Here is a 16,417-nt window from a genome sequence, read left to right as displayed (position 1 = left end):
ATGTTATTGAGCATATTGTTCGAATTATCAATATTGTTGCTTCGTCTTCAGTGTTTTGATGATTATAGACAATTACAGCAACATGTTGCTCTGTTGATGAATAATCTTGCCTGCACAGTTGGGTTGTCTTCTGGAAAAGAATTGTATGCAAGGCATACAGAAGCTCTTCTTGGATTTGTTACAGCTGGGTATTCTGAATGGTTGGGGAGTTCATCTGGAACATTTCTCTTTAAAGCATTTCTTCAAAATGCTGGAAATTGTGTGGGTCCTTATCTGGGGATATTGTTGCAATTATTTGCCGATTGCTTGAATCCAGAGAAGGATCCTGCACTACGATTATGTTTTGTGGATTTATTGGATAAATTATTTGGGTTGCATGAATTGGGCATTTGGTGGAAACCACATGCATTACAGACCATTGGTAGATTATTGTTGCCCTGTTCAGTGTGGCATACTGGAAAGGTTGCAGCAGAGATTCGTTATTAGGCAATCAGTGCATGTGGGACATTTCTAAGACGAGATCTGTGCAGTAAGGAGCATTTAGTAGTTTTATTACACGCAACAATTTCTTCACGTTGTGACAGCGTGCTTAGAAGAAGATTATTCCACTGATACATGTCGTGTTAGCTGCCATGTTATTGAGCATATTGTTCGAATTGTTGGCTCTGTTCTGGATGATGAACAGATAACAGTAGTGAGAAAATCATTACAAAAGCGGTTAGATGATAGCAGTGATGTTGTTCGTCTTGGGATATTACCTGCGATTTCAAACTTCCTAAGTGTAGCATCTTCATCGTCTAGAAATACTGATATAAAGGGTTTTCTCAACAATCTCATATTGCATATGGATGACCCAAATGAACAAATTCAGGAAGTTGTGTATGCTGTAATTGAAAATTACACATCGCAAAGGCCGGAATTGGTACTCGAAACGGTGAAAAGTGTTCGGGAACGCCATCAGAATGTCAGATGTGATCAATTGTGGGAACTTGCAACTTCAATACAAAGCGGATTCGTACAATGATCATGATATTTACTATGTTTTCATGTCTAGACCTAGTTCTTATGCTAAACCTTTTCCATTGGGGGATCTCATGGAGTCCTGGAAGGTATCTCAGTTGTATGTTCTTTGGGTGGTCAAGGTGACATCCTTTCAGGCAGTGTTACAGTATTCTCTTCATGGGCTAGACAGGGAGCAAGGGAAATAAACGCTTTTGTTTAATCACAGGTGCTTAGTCCTTCATCAAAAAACCCGATGAAGGAACAAAAGAGGATCAGGTAGACATAATTGCTAATCAGATGAAAGGGCATAGTATGAAACTTGATGTTGTGGTTTTTCGACAGAGAATGCCTGGACAAACAAAATCGACAGTCAAAACACATCTCCGAATTCTGAGGCAGCAACTAAGGGGAAACTCAGTTTCTAATGCATAATATCAGCAGTAAGGATCGATCATTGATTTTTAGGGATAATCCCCAGCAGAAAACTTCAACATGTGGCAGTATTCAAATCATTCAACAAACAGATGGCAAAGATTTTGGGCATCCAAGGCATCTACAGGGCGTAGGTGGAGGATGATTTGATCAGCATCCCAGATTATCCCAAATTTCCAGTAATGGTTCCAAAACAAACTTCGACAGGCAATTCGACTTGTGGCAGCAAATCAATTGTTTTGTTTTGATGAGATTTAATTAGATTATTTAGTTATAATTTTAATTTATGTTATTTGACCACAACACATATTTGGTTTTGATTTTTATTTTAATTATTTTGATTCCTATGTTTAGGAAATCAAAATTAAGATGTAATAGGGTATATGTAGGAAATATTTTGAAGATGTAAGGGTTCGATTTTGCAGCAGAGTGAGGCTGCTTTGGACTGTGTAAAGCTTTTTCTGAATATTATTTTTAATGGAGCAATTTCTTCCCTTTAGATTTGGGATCCATCACGGTGTTTAATGTCCAGCATGTGTTCCTTGTAAGATCACTTACATACTTTGTTTTTTCTGCTAATTCTTGTTACAGCATTATCTAAGGGAAGTGTTAGGAATCCATCCACGCACGATGCTCCTTTCACAATGATTTTGTTGTTAAATTTAGTGGTTATCTTTGCAGAATCCATCCTCTGTTAGATGCTCTGTTGAGTAACCCTGTGTTTCTCTTTCTTATAAATCTGCCACTGGAGATTCATCCCTAATTGATGCGTGCAGGGCAGCGGGCTTTCTCCTCTTTTCTTCTCTCATTTACATTTTTTATCTGGCTGAGCATTGTTCTTACTTTTCCCCAAGTTTGTTGGCAGAAACCAGCCTCGGCTCCATAACCCAATGTTCCTTTCTCTTGTTGTTTCGACCCAAAACTTTGAATCAAATCCCCATACTTCATAGCTAGCCTAAGATTCACTTATTGCAGCCACATTTTGTTGGCAAAGAGAGAGCCCTCTCTGGTCTGGCAGGGATAGATGCCAGATCGAAAAAGCTTGGTCTGTGGTTACCTCGGGATTTCATTTTCTCACCTTTGAGGTACAATCCTGAGTGCTAACAGGTTCTAAAGCTTTATGTTTCTCATCTGGAATATGGGCCTATGCTTCACTTCCAAAACACGAAAGTGACTTGCATCTAGTTTAATTGAGCTCCATGCTTCTTCTGGAGTGATATTTTTTAAAACCTTAGTAGGAGTGTGATTTACTTTGTAATTTGCAGAGTTAATTGCTTCTGCCCAAAAATTAAGACTAAGTCCTTTAGATTGAAAATTGCAATTAGCCATTTCCTTTAAGGTGTCAATCTTCCTTTCAACTACACCATTTTGTTGTGAAGTATATGGAACAGTATGCTGCATTTGAATTCCATTCTCAGTGCAAAAGTTGATGAATTTGTTGTTAACATATTCTCCGCCATTATCAAATCTTAGCTCAAGAATTTGATGTCCAGATTGTTTTTCAACAAAGGCCTTAAAGGCCAAGAACACGTTAAATACTTCACTCTTGAGTTTTAAGAAGTATACCCAAGTGCGTCTAGAGAAATCATCAATGAAATTTAAGAAATACTTGTAGCCAGAAAATGAAACAACTGGAAGTGGACCACATAAATCACTATGCACAAGTTGTAAAGGGACTGAGGCATGCCAAGAGGCACGTTTTTCAAAACTATCCCGATGATGTTTTCCGAGTACACATCCGGAACAAATGCCATCTCTGCAAGATACCATTGGAAGACCTGTCACCATATTTTCTTTACATAGATTCTGAAGGGAGCGATAGTTTAAGTGACCAAATTGCTCATGCCAAAGTTTGCTCACTTCATCACTATGAGCAACAAATACCGAGCGAAGATACGATGACCCAACGTTTTTAAACTTATACAACCTTGTAGAATCATCAGCAATGCCAGTAGCTAAAATCTATCTAGGATCTCTTATGTCCTTAGTTACAACATCGTGAGGTGAAAATTCAATGATTTTACCTTCACCTGAATGAGTTATATGATATACAGCTAGAAGGTTGCAGGATAAGCTTGGAACACATAATACGTCATTAAATTGACCATTGTCTAGATGAACAGTTCCAGTCCCTACAATACTAAGAGATCTATCATCACCAACATATATATTTTTGGTGTTACAATCATTTAAAGAAGAAAACATGGCTTTGTTTTTTGCCATGTGATAAGAAGCTCTAGAATCAATGAGCCACTCATGAGAATGAGAAGAAAAAGATACATTTAGTGCATAACCAGAGCAAGATGCTTGACAACCACATGCAGAAAGTGTTATTCTTGAAGATGAATTTAAAGTTGAAGAGTGCTCCAAATGGATGTTATGCTTCTTCATTGTTGCTTCCAAGGCTTCCATCTTTTTAAAGCATTTGGATTCTAAGTGGCCATCTCGGTTACAAAAGTGGCAATGTCTATCAGTCTTCGTCCCTTTTTTTTATTTGCCTTATCATTTTGTTTAAATGATTTTGCATGTTGAGGCTGAAATTGCTTAAGACCTTTGTTTGGTTTAGGACCATTCTTTTTAGGATACTGCTTCTTAGGATTCTTTGAATTTGGTCGCTGCTGGGCGGCTAAGGCTTTCTTAGAAGAGTTTCCAAGATTAAGAAGACCAAGATATAAGAGCTTTTCTTGTTCTCTTATTAAAGAATCAAAAAAGGCATCAAAAAAGGGGGACTTGTAGTCTTGTCCTTAAATAAAGGCTTCTCTAGTAGAATGGAAGGTGGAAACAAACACAAAGTATGTTGGTCCCAACTTAGTAAGAATGGAATAGATAAAGCTACCATTTTCTTTCTTAACCTTAACACCTTCCAAGAGAAGTCTAAGGGTCTTGAACTTGGACAAAAATCTTCAATGGAGGAAAAATTATTGGGGTCCAATGTAAGCAACTCATTTTCGAGTTGATGGGCTATAATTTCATTTTTAATTCCAACAACTTTAGTGAGCTGTTTCATTGCTTCATTAAGAGTATCAAGTTTTGCAATATGGAATCTAAGGTCTGAAGAAATAGACATTCCTATCAACCCACGTGCTTGATCTTGCCTATTTTCCCATTTGGCTGCCTTATCTTCATCTTGAGGTTTGGTTTCTTGGCCTGAGGCTGAAGAGGAATCACAAAGCCATATAACCATATGCACATCAAATTAACACAAAAATTAAACTGGCGGAAAAGGTAGAGAGTCATCATGTGGTCTCTCATGCTCATGTAATTCTCTCTTATTAAAATAATTTAATAATACATTTAAATACATGAGTAAGTGGTCTTAAGATAGTGTGTCTATCTTAGACTCACTTGGTTGAGACAATTTCTCAACTTACATAGTAATTTAGGAGAGCTAGTTGGAGAGAATCTCTCATCTAAACTAGAATCCTTGGTTTGAGGAATTCTCACGATTTTATTTATTTAATTTAATAATTGGATTTATTATTGATTTTTAAGAGAGTGAGGCTAACATTCCCCCCCTCAATGATAAATCCAAAATGAACAAGGAACCATCTTCCAAGTTCTCAAGTTGATCCTCAAAAAACATTTGCCTGAAAAACCGCCAAAGTTGGATGCTGAAAAAAACTCAAATCTGAAGAGAACATGAATCAGCTGCATGTCTGATTCATCTCTAAATGTCGCTTGACAACTCCATCACGTGCCAAGCTGCAAAAGGATCCAATTGTCCTTTGCTTGAAAACAACATCTGGTGTCCACTAACACAATTTGATGAACGCCCACTGGCGTATTTGCTGATGATGGTCGCCCACTGGCTGCTTCGCTGATGTTGTCCAGACTTTCAATATAACAACCACTTGTCAATTTCATTGACATTTTCCCCCCTTTGTCAGCTGAAAGGAGAGACAATTATTTTCACTTGATTTCTGAATTGCCCCCCTTCAGGCGTAGGGGAGTTTCACTGGTGTACTCCTGCTTTCAGGTGCGTGAGAGTACCATCTTCAATTGATTGTTCGCTGCAACATGTGTGAGTGGATTCGATTGTAAAACTTATACAATCTTCTGGCTGTGAATGACCATTTCCAGGGATCAATCTATGAATAATCGATCTTTAATCTTCTTGATTGTTGTTGTTCGTTGCATTTCTCTGATGAATGATTTGACTTGCCACAATGGCTACAAAGATGGAAATCAAAACACTGATCTTCCAAATGACCGATTCTTTGACAATGAGAACATCTCAATTTGTCTGCAACTTGAGTTTGTGTGCATTTCTGTTTGTCTGCAACTTTAGTTTGTGTGCATTGATGACAGTCTGCAAGTTGCTGAGAACTTGCTGAGGTGATTTGTTCAAGTAATCTGGCATTGACAAACTGAATGGGCTTTGAATAATCAGGAATATGTAAGTTATCGTCATCTTCGACATATCCTAAGCCGCGTCGATTTTGATTACTTTTGATTTCTTCCCATGGCTTGATGATAGGTTTGGAAGAAAGTTGAACTAGAACAACTTCAACACTTGACGCTGGTTGGATGAATGAAGTCGAATGATCAACTGTCTCTGGATTGGTCAAAGACTTGGAAGAAACATGCTTCTCTTGCAACTCATTTCTCTGCAGTTGCAACTCCAGTTGAAGGAACTCAATCATTTCATGTGCATGTTGAATATGCACTTGAATGTCAGCAAGAGTGGTTTTGTTGATGTGCACCATGTCACTGGCTGATGATAACATTAAATTGTTAATAATTTGGGACAACTGAATGTGTGTCGCCATGTTGCCTTGCTTACTTTGAATTCAGGCTTGCTTGGCGTAGAAGTCGTGCTTGAAAAAATTTCTCACTTGAGTCGATCACTGAAATGACACGCTCGCTTGCACTGGTTGTTGATTGTTGATGCTTTTAAGCACTTGATTGAATTGTTGACTTGACGCTCGCTTAATGACGACCACTTAGCTTGAAAGGAACTTTATGAATGTTGCAATGAACTTTACATAGGCTCGCTTGTTGTGCGTTGAACTGTCGCACTTGATTTGGTTACTTGACATGCTCACTTGATCTTAGTGCGCTTGTTGTAGACACATGCTTGTTTTGATGCTTACTTGAAGATTAGAAGTCACGCTCGTTTGATGATGATTGCTTGCTTGATTATTTTATGAACATGCTTGCTTGCTTGATTGTTTTTACTTGAAATACTTGTTTGTTTGATTGTTTTTAATGACATGCTCGCTTGTTGATGATTGTTGTACTTGCTTTAAACACCTGTTGTCTTGAACTCTTGGGTGATCACTGCACTGAATGTGCTGAAAAATGATGGGTGTCGAACACTGTCGAAAATGCACCCAAATGACAAATGATAAATTCAATGTTCAAGTAACAACTGACTTGACTTAATGATGCACTTTAACAAATCAAATGAGGGTGTCGGTTACAACCGAAAATGCACCTGGACAATTCAGTTAAAACATTGCAAGTGATACAGAAAGTGTTCATAATGTTGATGTCGTTTGGACTTGAAATGCTTGAGTGTGTAGCGTCCTTAACTTGATGGCATGAATTAGCTGTTGTGAAATGTTGTTGCGAAAAATTTTATCAAGTCGATGATGTGATGCTTTGTGTTTATGAACTTAAGTGATTACAAGAGTGTTGATTTCAGGAGCTTGATCGAGCATGCTTATACTTAAGTGTTTCTTATGCCCATTTAGTTTGTGTAAATAGATGACAAAGAAAGCATTTAATGAACGCGACACAAACCATGCAAACACATTCACGACACAGAGTGTACCTATGATCCCCTTATTCAATTTCAAGCGGATCTAGGACACAATCACCACAAAAAGATATGTTTTTATTAACCTTCAAGATACATCATCATGATAATGTCTTCAGTGAGGTTTCTCATGCACACACTGAGAACTCTCTGGCATCAATTTGTCTTCAAAAACTGACTCAACCTTTCTTTGGATCACAATAACGACTTTCACTTGACTTGTATCACTCCAAATTTACAAAAAATAAAGCAGCTTATCTCTCCACAAAAAAAAAGATATTTTAAATACTCTTAATCACCCTTTTAACAATTATTTTACATGCTACCCCTTTTAAAAATGTGAATTGACAGGGAGAAATGCTACAATACTATAGCCACAAGGGGTCATGATAGAGTATTGACATCTTGTCACCGATGAAATCAAGCTCACAGCTGCAAGTATACAAAATTACCCAAGTTTGACATTTCACATTGCTTGTCTACAGCACGGGACAATGCATAAAACAAAACACAAATGAGTCGTTAATTGGATGTTTGTTGATGACCCAACATAAACTCCTTATTGCTTTCACAGAAATGATTCATGATTTTGTGATCTCGTTCTCTTTCCAGCTTTTCTGATCTTTATCATCCAACGTATTTCCAACCTTACCATTATCTTTGTACCTTATCATTATCTTCGTATGCAATTATTGCTTCTGGATTTTCGACGGTCTTCTCGAGATAATTGTACTCATCAAAATCCATCGTATCTCAGTATTTTGTGGGATTGTCAGCCATAAATTCTGGAGTAGGCTTCACGTATAATCCACTTTGGCTATTGTACAAAGGGGGAAAGACTAGCGTTGATGTTCAGGGACCGAACAAGGACAGCTACAGCTAAAGCCAGTAGTCAAATAACACTCAGTTTTGATATGTGGTATCATGTGATTTGTAAAAATTGTATTTTTATCGACCCTACCAAAATCTCCACAAAGTTAGCCCACCGCACAACCGTTCAAGGAAGCAGACCACCACACAACCGTTCAAGGAAGCAGAGAAAGCATCTGAAGAACTATTAATATAAGACCCTTTACTGGTCAATGAATACCTGATCTTACCTTAGAAGACTTTGGTCAAGACCAGAACTAACCTGAACCGGTGAGCAACAGAGTGAAGGTCTTGCCTCGACAATGGTTTCGAGAGTGGCAGATTACCAGTCAACGAAGTAAAAAATTCGAAATGCAGGAATTTCAGTTCCGTCGGTCATTCAACAAATAGATGATGTATCACCCTGGGTCGAAGCCGTGGGGTTCTGCGATCTAAGATATTTGCAATGGCTTTCAAAATCAGCAGAGAACGCCACCCGAGTCCATTTGACACTGCTTGGAGATCACGCGTGATGCGATTGAGAGCCGAAAATTCTGATCTATAGGTCCCAGCTGCAACGACGGTGTCTGAATTTCATCTTTTGCAAGAGAACATGAATCAGCTGCAAGTGGAACTCAAGATTTGATCTGCTCTAATATGAACTTGGCTGTAGAATGCCATACAAAAAACCCATTTATTGGTTACTTGGCACCGATGGATCAATTTCCTCCGTTGATCTTGTTTCTTCTGTTCTTATATTCTCTATGGCAGCCTCAATAGTCATTTACGCTCGACGCTGAGACTATGGTCAATGATGGCAACTTCGACGGTCAATACACTGCAAACAATCGAAATCAATTCACAACTTAGCACTCACTTGGAGCAGTCTTCAATTGGCAGCGTTCAATACAGTTAAGGTTTCAACGCAGCTTCACACAACATCACACAGTTGCTTCTCACTAGTCGGCTTGACTCAGCAGCCTCACACGAATAGCAGTGCACTAGCTCTCCATCACATGACACACGATGCTCAACACATATGCACAGTGCGTCACGCATAACTCAAAACAAATACATATTTTTCCTCAAGTTGGAAGGGGCCAAGTCTCAGGCGCATTTGGATTTAGTTAAGATATCGCCATCACTCATAATCTCCCATGGAAAATTACCACAAAATCATTCAGGCCCTAAGAACTATAATGCTCTGATACCACATGAAAAAGAATCACAAAGCCATATAACCATATGCACAACAAATTAACACACAAAAATTAAACTGGTGGAAAACGCAGAGAGCCATCATGTGGTCTCTCATGCTCATGTAATTCTCTCTTATTAAAATAATTTAATAATACATTTAAATATATGAGTAAGTGGTCTTAAGATAGTGCGTCTATCTTAGACTCACTTGGTTGAGACAATTTCTCAACTTACACACTAATTTAGGAGAGCTATTTGGAGAGAATCTCTCATCCAAACTAGAATCTTTGGTTTGAAGAATTCTCATGATTTTATTTATTTAATTTAATAATTGGATTTATTATTGATTTTTAAGAGAGTGAGGCCAACAAATGTTATTCTGTAAAGACCTTTACTTCTAAGTAAATCCACAATGTAGGACCACCATTGGAAGTAGTTGGCACTGTCAAGAATAACTTGCCATGGACTTTCCATTTTAACCGAAACTAAAGCTGTGGATGATGAAACTAAGTGTTCCAATGGAAATATCTTGAAAAAGTAGGTTGATTAAAAAAAAGGCTCTGAAAGCGGCTTTCGGATGAAGAAGTTACGGTTTTTTGAAGAAAAGTTGTTGAAGATGTCGACAAAATGCGTGAATGTGCGGAAATGAATGATAATGTTATATTTAAAAAAATCCCTCCCCCTCCCTTTCCAAACATAAATCTAATTAGCTCACTTTAAAAAAAAAAATATGTGACTCACTTTTATAAATAAGTGAAAGTCACTTTTACAATGGTACTTTATGAGTTACCCACTAAATTGTAACTTAAATAAAAGATAAAGAAACTTTAGAATTATAAGTGACTCACTTTTTATAATGAGTGAGAACACTTTTACATAAAGTAACTTTAAAACATAAACTACATGTGCTTTTTTGAAAAAGTAACTCAACAAAAAGAGAGACTTGAACCCAAGACCTTTATTCTCATAAAGTAACTTTGGACCAAGTGAGCTAGTTTAAAAGGTTAGTAATTTTTAAAAAAGATGAAGGATTTTTTTTTTTAGTCACTGAAGCTTTGGGGTGCGTGCTTACTTGAGAAAGCTCTTTTTTGCCTACAAAACAAAAACCACAAAACCCAACATGGACATACAAAAAAACAAACCTTATGGTTTGAAGTTAGCTTTACTACCCGGAAACTAAAAATTTTCCCCAATGTTTCTGATTTTCCGAAATCACACTAAGGCGCGACGGAAAAGAGCATACGCATGAGAAAATTCATTCATTTATATTTCTGATTAGCCTAGATCGCACAGAGTCGCAAGGCAAAGAGCATACGCAGAAATGAAAGGTATAGATCCAGTAATAAAAAAACAAAGATAAATAAACCGAAATAAACAGAGAGAAAATAACTAAAAACTGCAAATAAACATTGTATACCTCCAGATCTTAAAAATGACGTGGCTAAATCTACCGGAAACCTTTTCGCATGAAACGAAAAGGGTTCCTCACTGGAACAGATGCTCCTAACACAATAGAGCAGCGCTCTCGGCCCGAAAGCAGTCAGAAACAGTAGATCTAGGAAACGACAGTCGGATGCAGTTCTACTGGCTTCAGATTTGGATCACCAACGGATGCGGCCCTCAAATAGCTCTGATACCATGTAGGAATTTACAGGGTAAGTTCCTCAAACAGAACACCAAATGACACCACTCACAAACAAATCACAAATCAATACACTAGTATTCTTGACGTGGTTAAAACCCTTAAAGAGGGAAACAATCCACGACCTGAGCCAACAAAACCACTTCAGGCAATTTATTAATAAAAGAATAAAAATTTACATAAGCGTCTCTCATGAATAGTTACACTACAAATGACCCTCCATGCTCTTTAAATAGAAATCATGGACCAATCGGGTGTTAAGCCACGTATCAAGTGTCGGTAATACCGAGGAGAGAATGAACCATCGGATCACTACATATCGTGACCGTCGGATTGTAAGTTACAAAAGTAAAAAAACACAATTTACCTAACTCTACACTAGACCAAGTTATACTTAACTATTTCCTATGTGTCGGAATATCCTAACAAGGTATTGCGTTGGGAGCAGTACTGACACGGGCCAATGAAGGGGACTTGGATCATCCTATAGTGTTCGCAAGTAGGAAGCTGTCCAAAGCTGAAAAAAATTATTCCACGACAGAGCGCGAAGGACTAGCTATGGTGTACGCGTTCCAGAAGTTCAGGCATTATTTGTTGGGCGGACATTTTAAGATGTATACAGACCATTCTGCGTTGAAATACCTGGTCAACAAGCCTGTGTTGGGGGGAAGATATGTAGGTGGTTGTTGTTATTCCGGGAGTATGAATTTGAGGTCATTATAAAACCAGGAAGATTGAATGCAGGACCAGATCATCTGTCGCGCATTGAAACGGGAGAAGAGCCTACTAATTTGGAGGAAGCACTGCCTAACACGCAACTTTTTGCAGTACATGTTGCAGACAGTCACTTTGAAGATATAATACACTTCCTGACGATGAGAACAGCTCCAGAAGGATATACAAGCAAGCAGAGGAAGGAATTGGTGCTGCATGCGGCAGACTTTTCTGTTATTGCAGGGCACTTGTACAAAATGGTTTCAGATGAAATATTGCAACGTTATGTGCCAGAGTTTGAACGAAGTAGCATCCTTGCTGAGGCTCATGGGGGAGACGCGGGAGGACATTATGCAGGGAAAGCAATAGCGCAGAAGATTCTACACGATGGGTTGTGGTGGTCGACCCTGCATAAGGATTCGAAAGCGTATTGTAGGGCATGCAATGCATGTCAAAGGACAGGTAGGTCATCGCGGGGGGATGAGCTACCTCTGAATCCGCAGGTGATGTTACAACCATTCGAGAAATGGGCGATTGACTTTGTGGGTCTGATTCAGCCTCCTAAGAAAAAAGACGGCCTAAGAAAAAAGACGGGTGCGCGGTACATTATCACCGCGACTAAGTATTTAACCAGATGGGCGGAGGCATAGCCTGTGAAGCACTGTACAGGCGCAACAACAGCAAAGTTTATTTTTGAGTATGTGTTGACGAGGTTTGGGTGTCCGAAGATTTTGATGAGCGATCGCAATACGCATTTTCTTAATGAGATGATCAGCGCGTTGATGGAGGAATTTCAGGTGTACCATCAGAAAAGTATGCCTTACCACCCACAGGCTAATGGGACAGTGGAAGCATTCAATAAAATACTGGAGACCGCGCTGACAAAGGTTTAAAATGCTCAAAGAAATAATTGGGCTGTACACGTACCCCGCAATTCTATGGGCTTATAAAAAGACTTGAAAGACGTTGATTGGACAGACATTGTTTAGGCTAGTTTATGGCGTAGAAGCAGTGATTCTCATGGAATACATTGTACCTAGTCTGTGCATAGCGGCATTCACAGGAACGGAGTATCGCAGAGCCCTAGAGGAGAGGCTCGCACAACTAACAGAGCTTGAGGATGATAGATTTCTAGCTAGATTCCATCAACAAGTTCAAAAGGCGCGCGAAAAGGCATGGCACGATCAGCACATCAAACTGCGCACCTTCAAGGTAAATGATTTGGTTTTATTGTATGACAGAAAGTTTGATAACTTTCCAGGAAAATTTAGGATGCATTGGCTGGAGCCATATGTCATTAAGGAAATTACCAATGGTGGAGTAGTTCAGTTGGTAAAGTTGAATGGAGAACCCTTCCCAGGAAAGGTGAATGGAAGTCGATTGAAGCCGTACACCGGTGATCTAATGAAGGATAGCGACTGTCACCATTGCATATGAGCAATGGTGACGGACCATAGCTCGATCACCAAAAACTTAATGTCACCAAAGGTGGCGTCGCCAAAAGTATAGGTGTTATGGTGATATTCAAAGTCCGTCACAAATATTGATTATAATGACGAATAATGACCATCACCATTTCATATGAACAACAATGATTTATTCTGATGGATCTTTAATGGCCATCACTATTGGTGCATATATATGGTGACGTTCGTTGACCGTCACCAAAAGCCGCATTGCCAAAAGTATAAGTTTTGTGGTGACATTCAAGGTGCGTCACGAATAATGACTATAATGACGGACAACGACCGTCACCATTTCATATCAACAACGATTTATGGTTACGGACCTTTGAGGGTCGTCACTATTGATGCATATATATGGTGGCATTCGTTGATCGTCACCATTTCATATTTTTGGTGAGGGTCAAAAAATGTCACCAAAGCTCATTGGTGATGGTCAAAAGAGCCTCATTCACCAAAAATTGATCGTCGCAATTCTATATGGATGTCAGGGCACGATGGAATCGAACCACCAACCTCCTGCTTGTAACGCAGGTGCTCTTCCATTGAGCTAGCACCCTTTAAAGAATTATACTTTTAAAAATTAGACCTTGAAAATTTATAAATTGTAAATTCTACAACTTTCAATAAATTAAAGTCTCGACAATATTTTACTAAGCAAGAAAAAAAGCATTGAAACTGCAGGTCCCTACTTTATGGTTATTGAAGTTATGAAAAGTGGGTGGAGGGAAAAATAGTTATGTATAAGAGAATCAATATGTTCAGTTGAATAATCAATTAGAAGTGAAACTCTGAAGACATTTATAACCTATAACTAGCAACTGCACCAAATATTGAAAAAGAAATGTCATAAGTGGATAGCATATGGAAGAAGTGGAGGTAGGGACTTGGAACCCTTATACATCTTGGCATGCCTTAGCACTTGGCACATCTTAGCTTGCTTGACATGTCTTCGTACTATCTGGCACATGTTAGCATGCCCTAGCGTTCCCTAACACACCTTGGCAGTCATGACCTCACAACTAGTATTACATTTTTCCATGACTTCGGGAACCTTACATTCACTAAAACACCTTGGCACTCCCTAGTTGTCATGCCCTATGTTATCCTCCATTATGTCCCAGGCTGATGAGGAGATCGACGGAGGTAACTACATACCAAGCTTTTAGTTTGGTAGCTAGCCCTACCAAACTAGAGAGGGCTCTCTCTATGAAATCACAGAGAAGAGATGACTGGAATGTAAAGGATTTTAAGCTAGATAGCTAAGCTGAGGTGGGTTTTTGGAAAATTTGGGGACTTGGAACTCTGTCTAGGATAAAGCACCTAACATGCATAACAAAAGCTCCCTAAAATAGAGTACCTCCTACCTAGAAGAGTGTCCCCTGCTCAAAATATAGAACCCTGCTCTACTGTGCACTTTTCTTAAAGATAAATTTGTGCATAAAATAGTACTAAGAAAAACACCTAAATTAAGAAAAGTGAGCATCTAAGTCAAACTATAAAAGTATACTAAATATGGCTCTATATAAGTTTGGGAAACACTAGACAAGCATGCTTGCATACAACAACCATAAGATGCCTAAAATCGATGCACTTCTTTCATCGTTGCTATACCCTCACAGCAAAACTGGAATCTGTAACATGGAACCCAAGGCTGTATGCCTCTGCTGGAGGTGTAGATTGAAATGATCTACTGAGATGAAGTATTATTTTAGGAGAAACACCTTCAAAACAACAGATAAAGTCTACTATGAATTCAACCCATTTTCACACAGACCAAGTCTGCTACTGGGTACACTTCTCCGCTGAATGGAAACTGCAATGTATTGCAGTGCTGCTAAGGAAAAAACACCTTTAGTGCAACACAGATAAAAATCTAACAGATATTGTCACTGTGGCCTTAGTTCTAGATGATCTCATCAATATAGGTAACAACTTTGATAATTGAAAACCAAAAGGTAAGCTGCATAGATCATTTGAAATGACATATTTGGGCATACTTTATTATTTGATTAGGAGGGTTAGTATAGAAAATGTAAGGTAGCCTGTTGCGTCTTTATGTCACAGGCCAAGGATGCAAAGAAATACATAAAATATTAAATAGCATGGTATAGGTCGATCGTTGTTTATTTTGAAATGGTAATGGAATTCTACTTGTGTGGGTTCTAATCTAGTGGGTATAACTTTAAATAAGAAACTGATAGTTATGGGGTTGGAATTGTCTCACAATTCATGAAAATTCCCAAATTTGTTCACTAGAAAGAGGAACAAACATCTTTGCAATAGATTCAAGATCCCTTTAGAGTTGTGGAGGAATTCAGAAATTTTGGAAGGGTCAGTAATGTTATAGGTCAATTTTATCTCCTTGGAGAAAATTTTCAGTTTCAAAGATAGGAGAGTGGTTAAAATGCTGGCAGAAATTGATCTTCATGAAAATACTGAGATTTCCTACAGATACTGAGATTTCCCAAGGAAAATGGATTTTAAACTAGAAGTTGGACTTCTGAACAGTGAAAAGTCCCATTTCATTGGGTTGGCTCTCATACAATTCTGTGGGAAGATTGTAGAGAGAGCAAAAAGTATGAATGGTGGTGTCTACAGATTCTAATTTGGAGGCCAGTTTGAAGTCTGGACAAGGTAGAAGAAAAAGGGCAGGCAAATCTCAAGGTTGTTGATTCAGATGTTGTTCCAACTTCCAGCTTTGGAAGGTGATAAGTGCTAGTCTGAGGTATGTGGTCCTAAAGTGGTTGAAAGAACACATGATTTTCCAATGACTTTTCAAGGTAGGTCCCCTTTTATCAATTCCTCATGATATCAAACAGTACTAAAAGAATCCCCTTCCATTATTGGGTGTTCCAAAATTGTTTGTAACGTTAAGGAAGGTTTAGGGGACTTTAAGGCCCCCCACTGGAATTTGGGTCCATCTTTTGCTTCAAGAAATTGTGGCATTCTCTTCATGCTAATTATCCATTCTTTAGACCATGCAATACAGTGTTCATAAGCTTCATCAGATGATGTAGGGATTCATTCTTTGTCCTATTTGGGTGGTCATCCAGTTAAAGAGGCCTCACAAAATAAAGGTGATGAGATGTTCAAGTCACCTTACCATCCAATATCAAAGAAAGAATGTTGTGGGTGATTTTGGAGTCTGGAAGGAGGTTTAGCACTTGATCAGGGTCACCACCAAGTCTCCATTGGAAAAAACTCTAATAACTCTAAAGCAAAGTCATGGTTTCAAAAAAAGAGGAGGGAAAGGGCACGGTTGATAATCAGTGGGGCCCTTGCAGTAAGAAAAACCCCATTTCTAAATGATTTTTCAGTCATTTCTTTGAAGTTCAAAAGTTGATTGATGTA

The 16,417-nt window shown here is 38.6% G+C and overlaps 1 protein-coding gene across 1 annotated transcript; it reads left to right on the top strand.

Annotated features, from left to right (window-relative positions):
• LOC149173904 (uncharacterized) lies at positions 1 to 1,024 on the top strand. Its single transcript, XM_089426869.1, has 2 exons — positions 1 to 478; positions 585 to 1,024. Exons 1-2 carry the CDS (start codon positions 1 to 3, stop codon positions 1,022 to 1,024), a joined length of 918 nt encoding a protein of 305 aa, XP_089282995.1.
• The last annotated feature ends 15,393 nt before the right edge of the window (positions 1,025 to 16,417 follow it).

This window comes from Pinus tabuliformis, chromosome 4_2, assembly GCF_031772625.1.
Source record: "Pinus tabuliformis cultivar Carrire ecotype Pingquan chromosome 4_2, CPIR1, whole genome shotgun sequence".
NCBI classification, from domain to species: Eukaryota; Viridiplantae; Streptophyta; class Pinopsida; order Pinales; family Pinaceae; genus Pinus; species Pinus tabuliformis.
This window is presented reverse-complemented; position numbering and strand designations above follow the sequence as displayed.

Bases quoted from the DNA above. Each gene is read 5' to 3' on its own strand.
- LOC149173904 (XM_089426869.1), top strand. From the start codon at position 1: ATGTTATTGAGCATATTGTTCGAATTATCAATATTGTTGCTTCGTCTT. The intron at 479-584 runs GTTATTAGGCAA...ACGTTGTGACAG, and splicing joins AAAGGTTGCAGCAGAGATTC to CGTGCTTAGAAGAAGATTAT.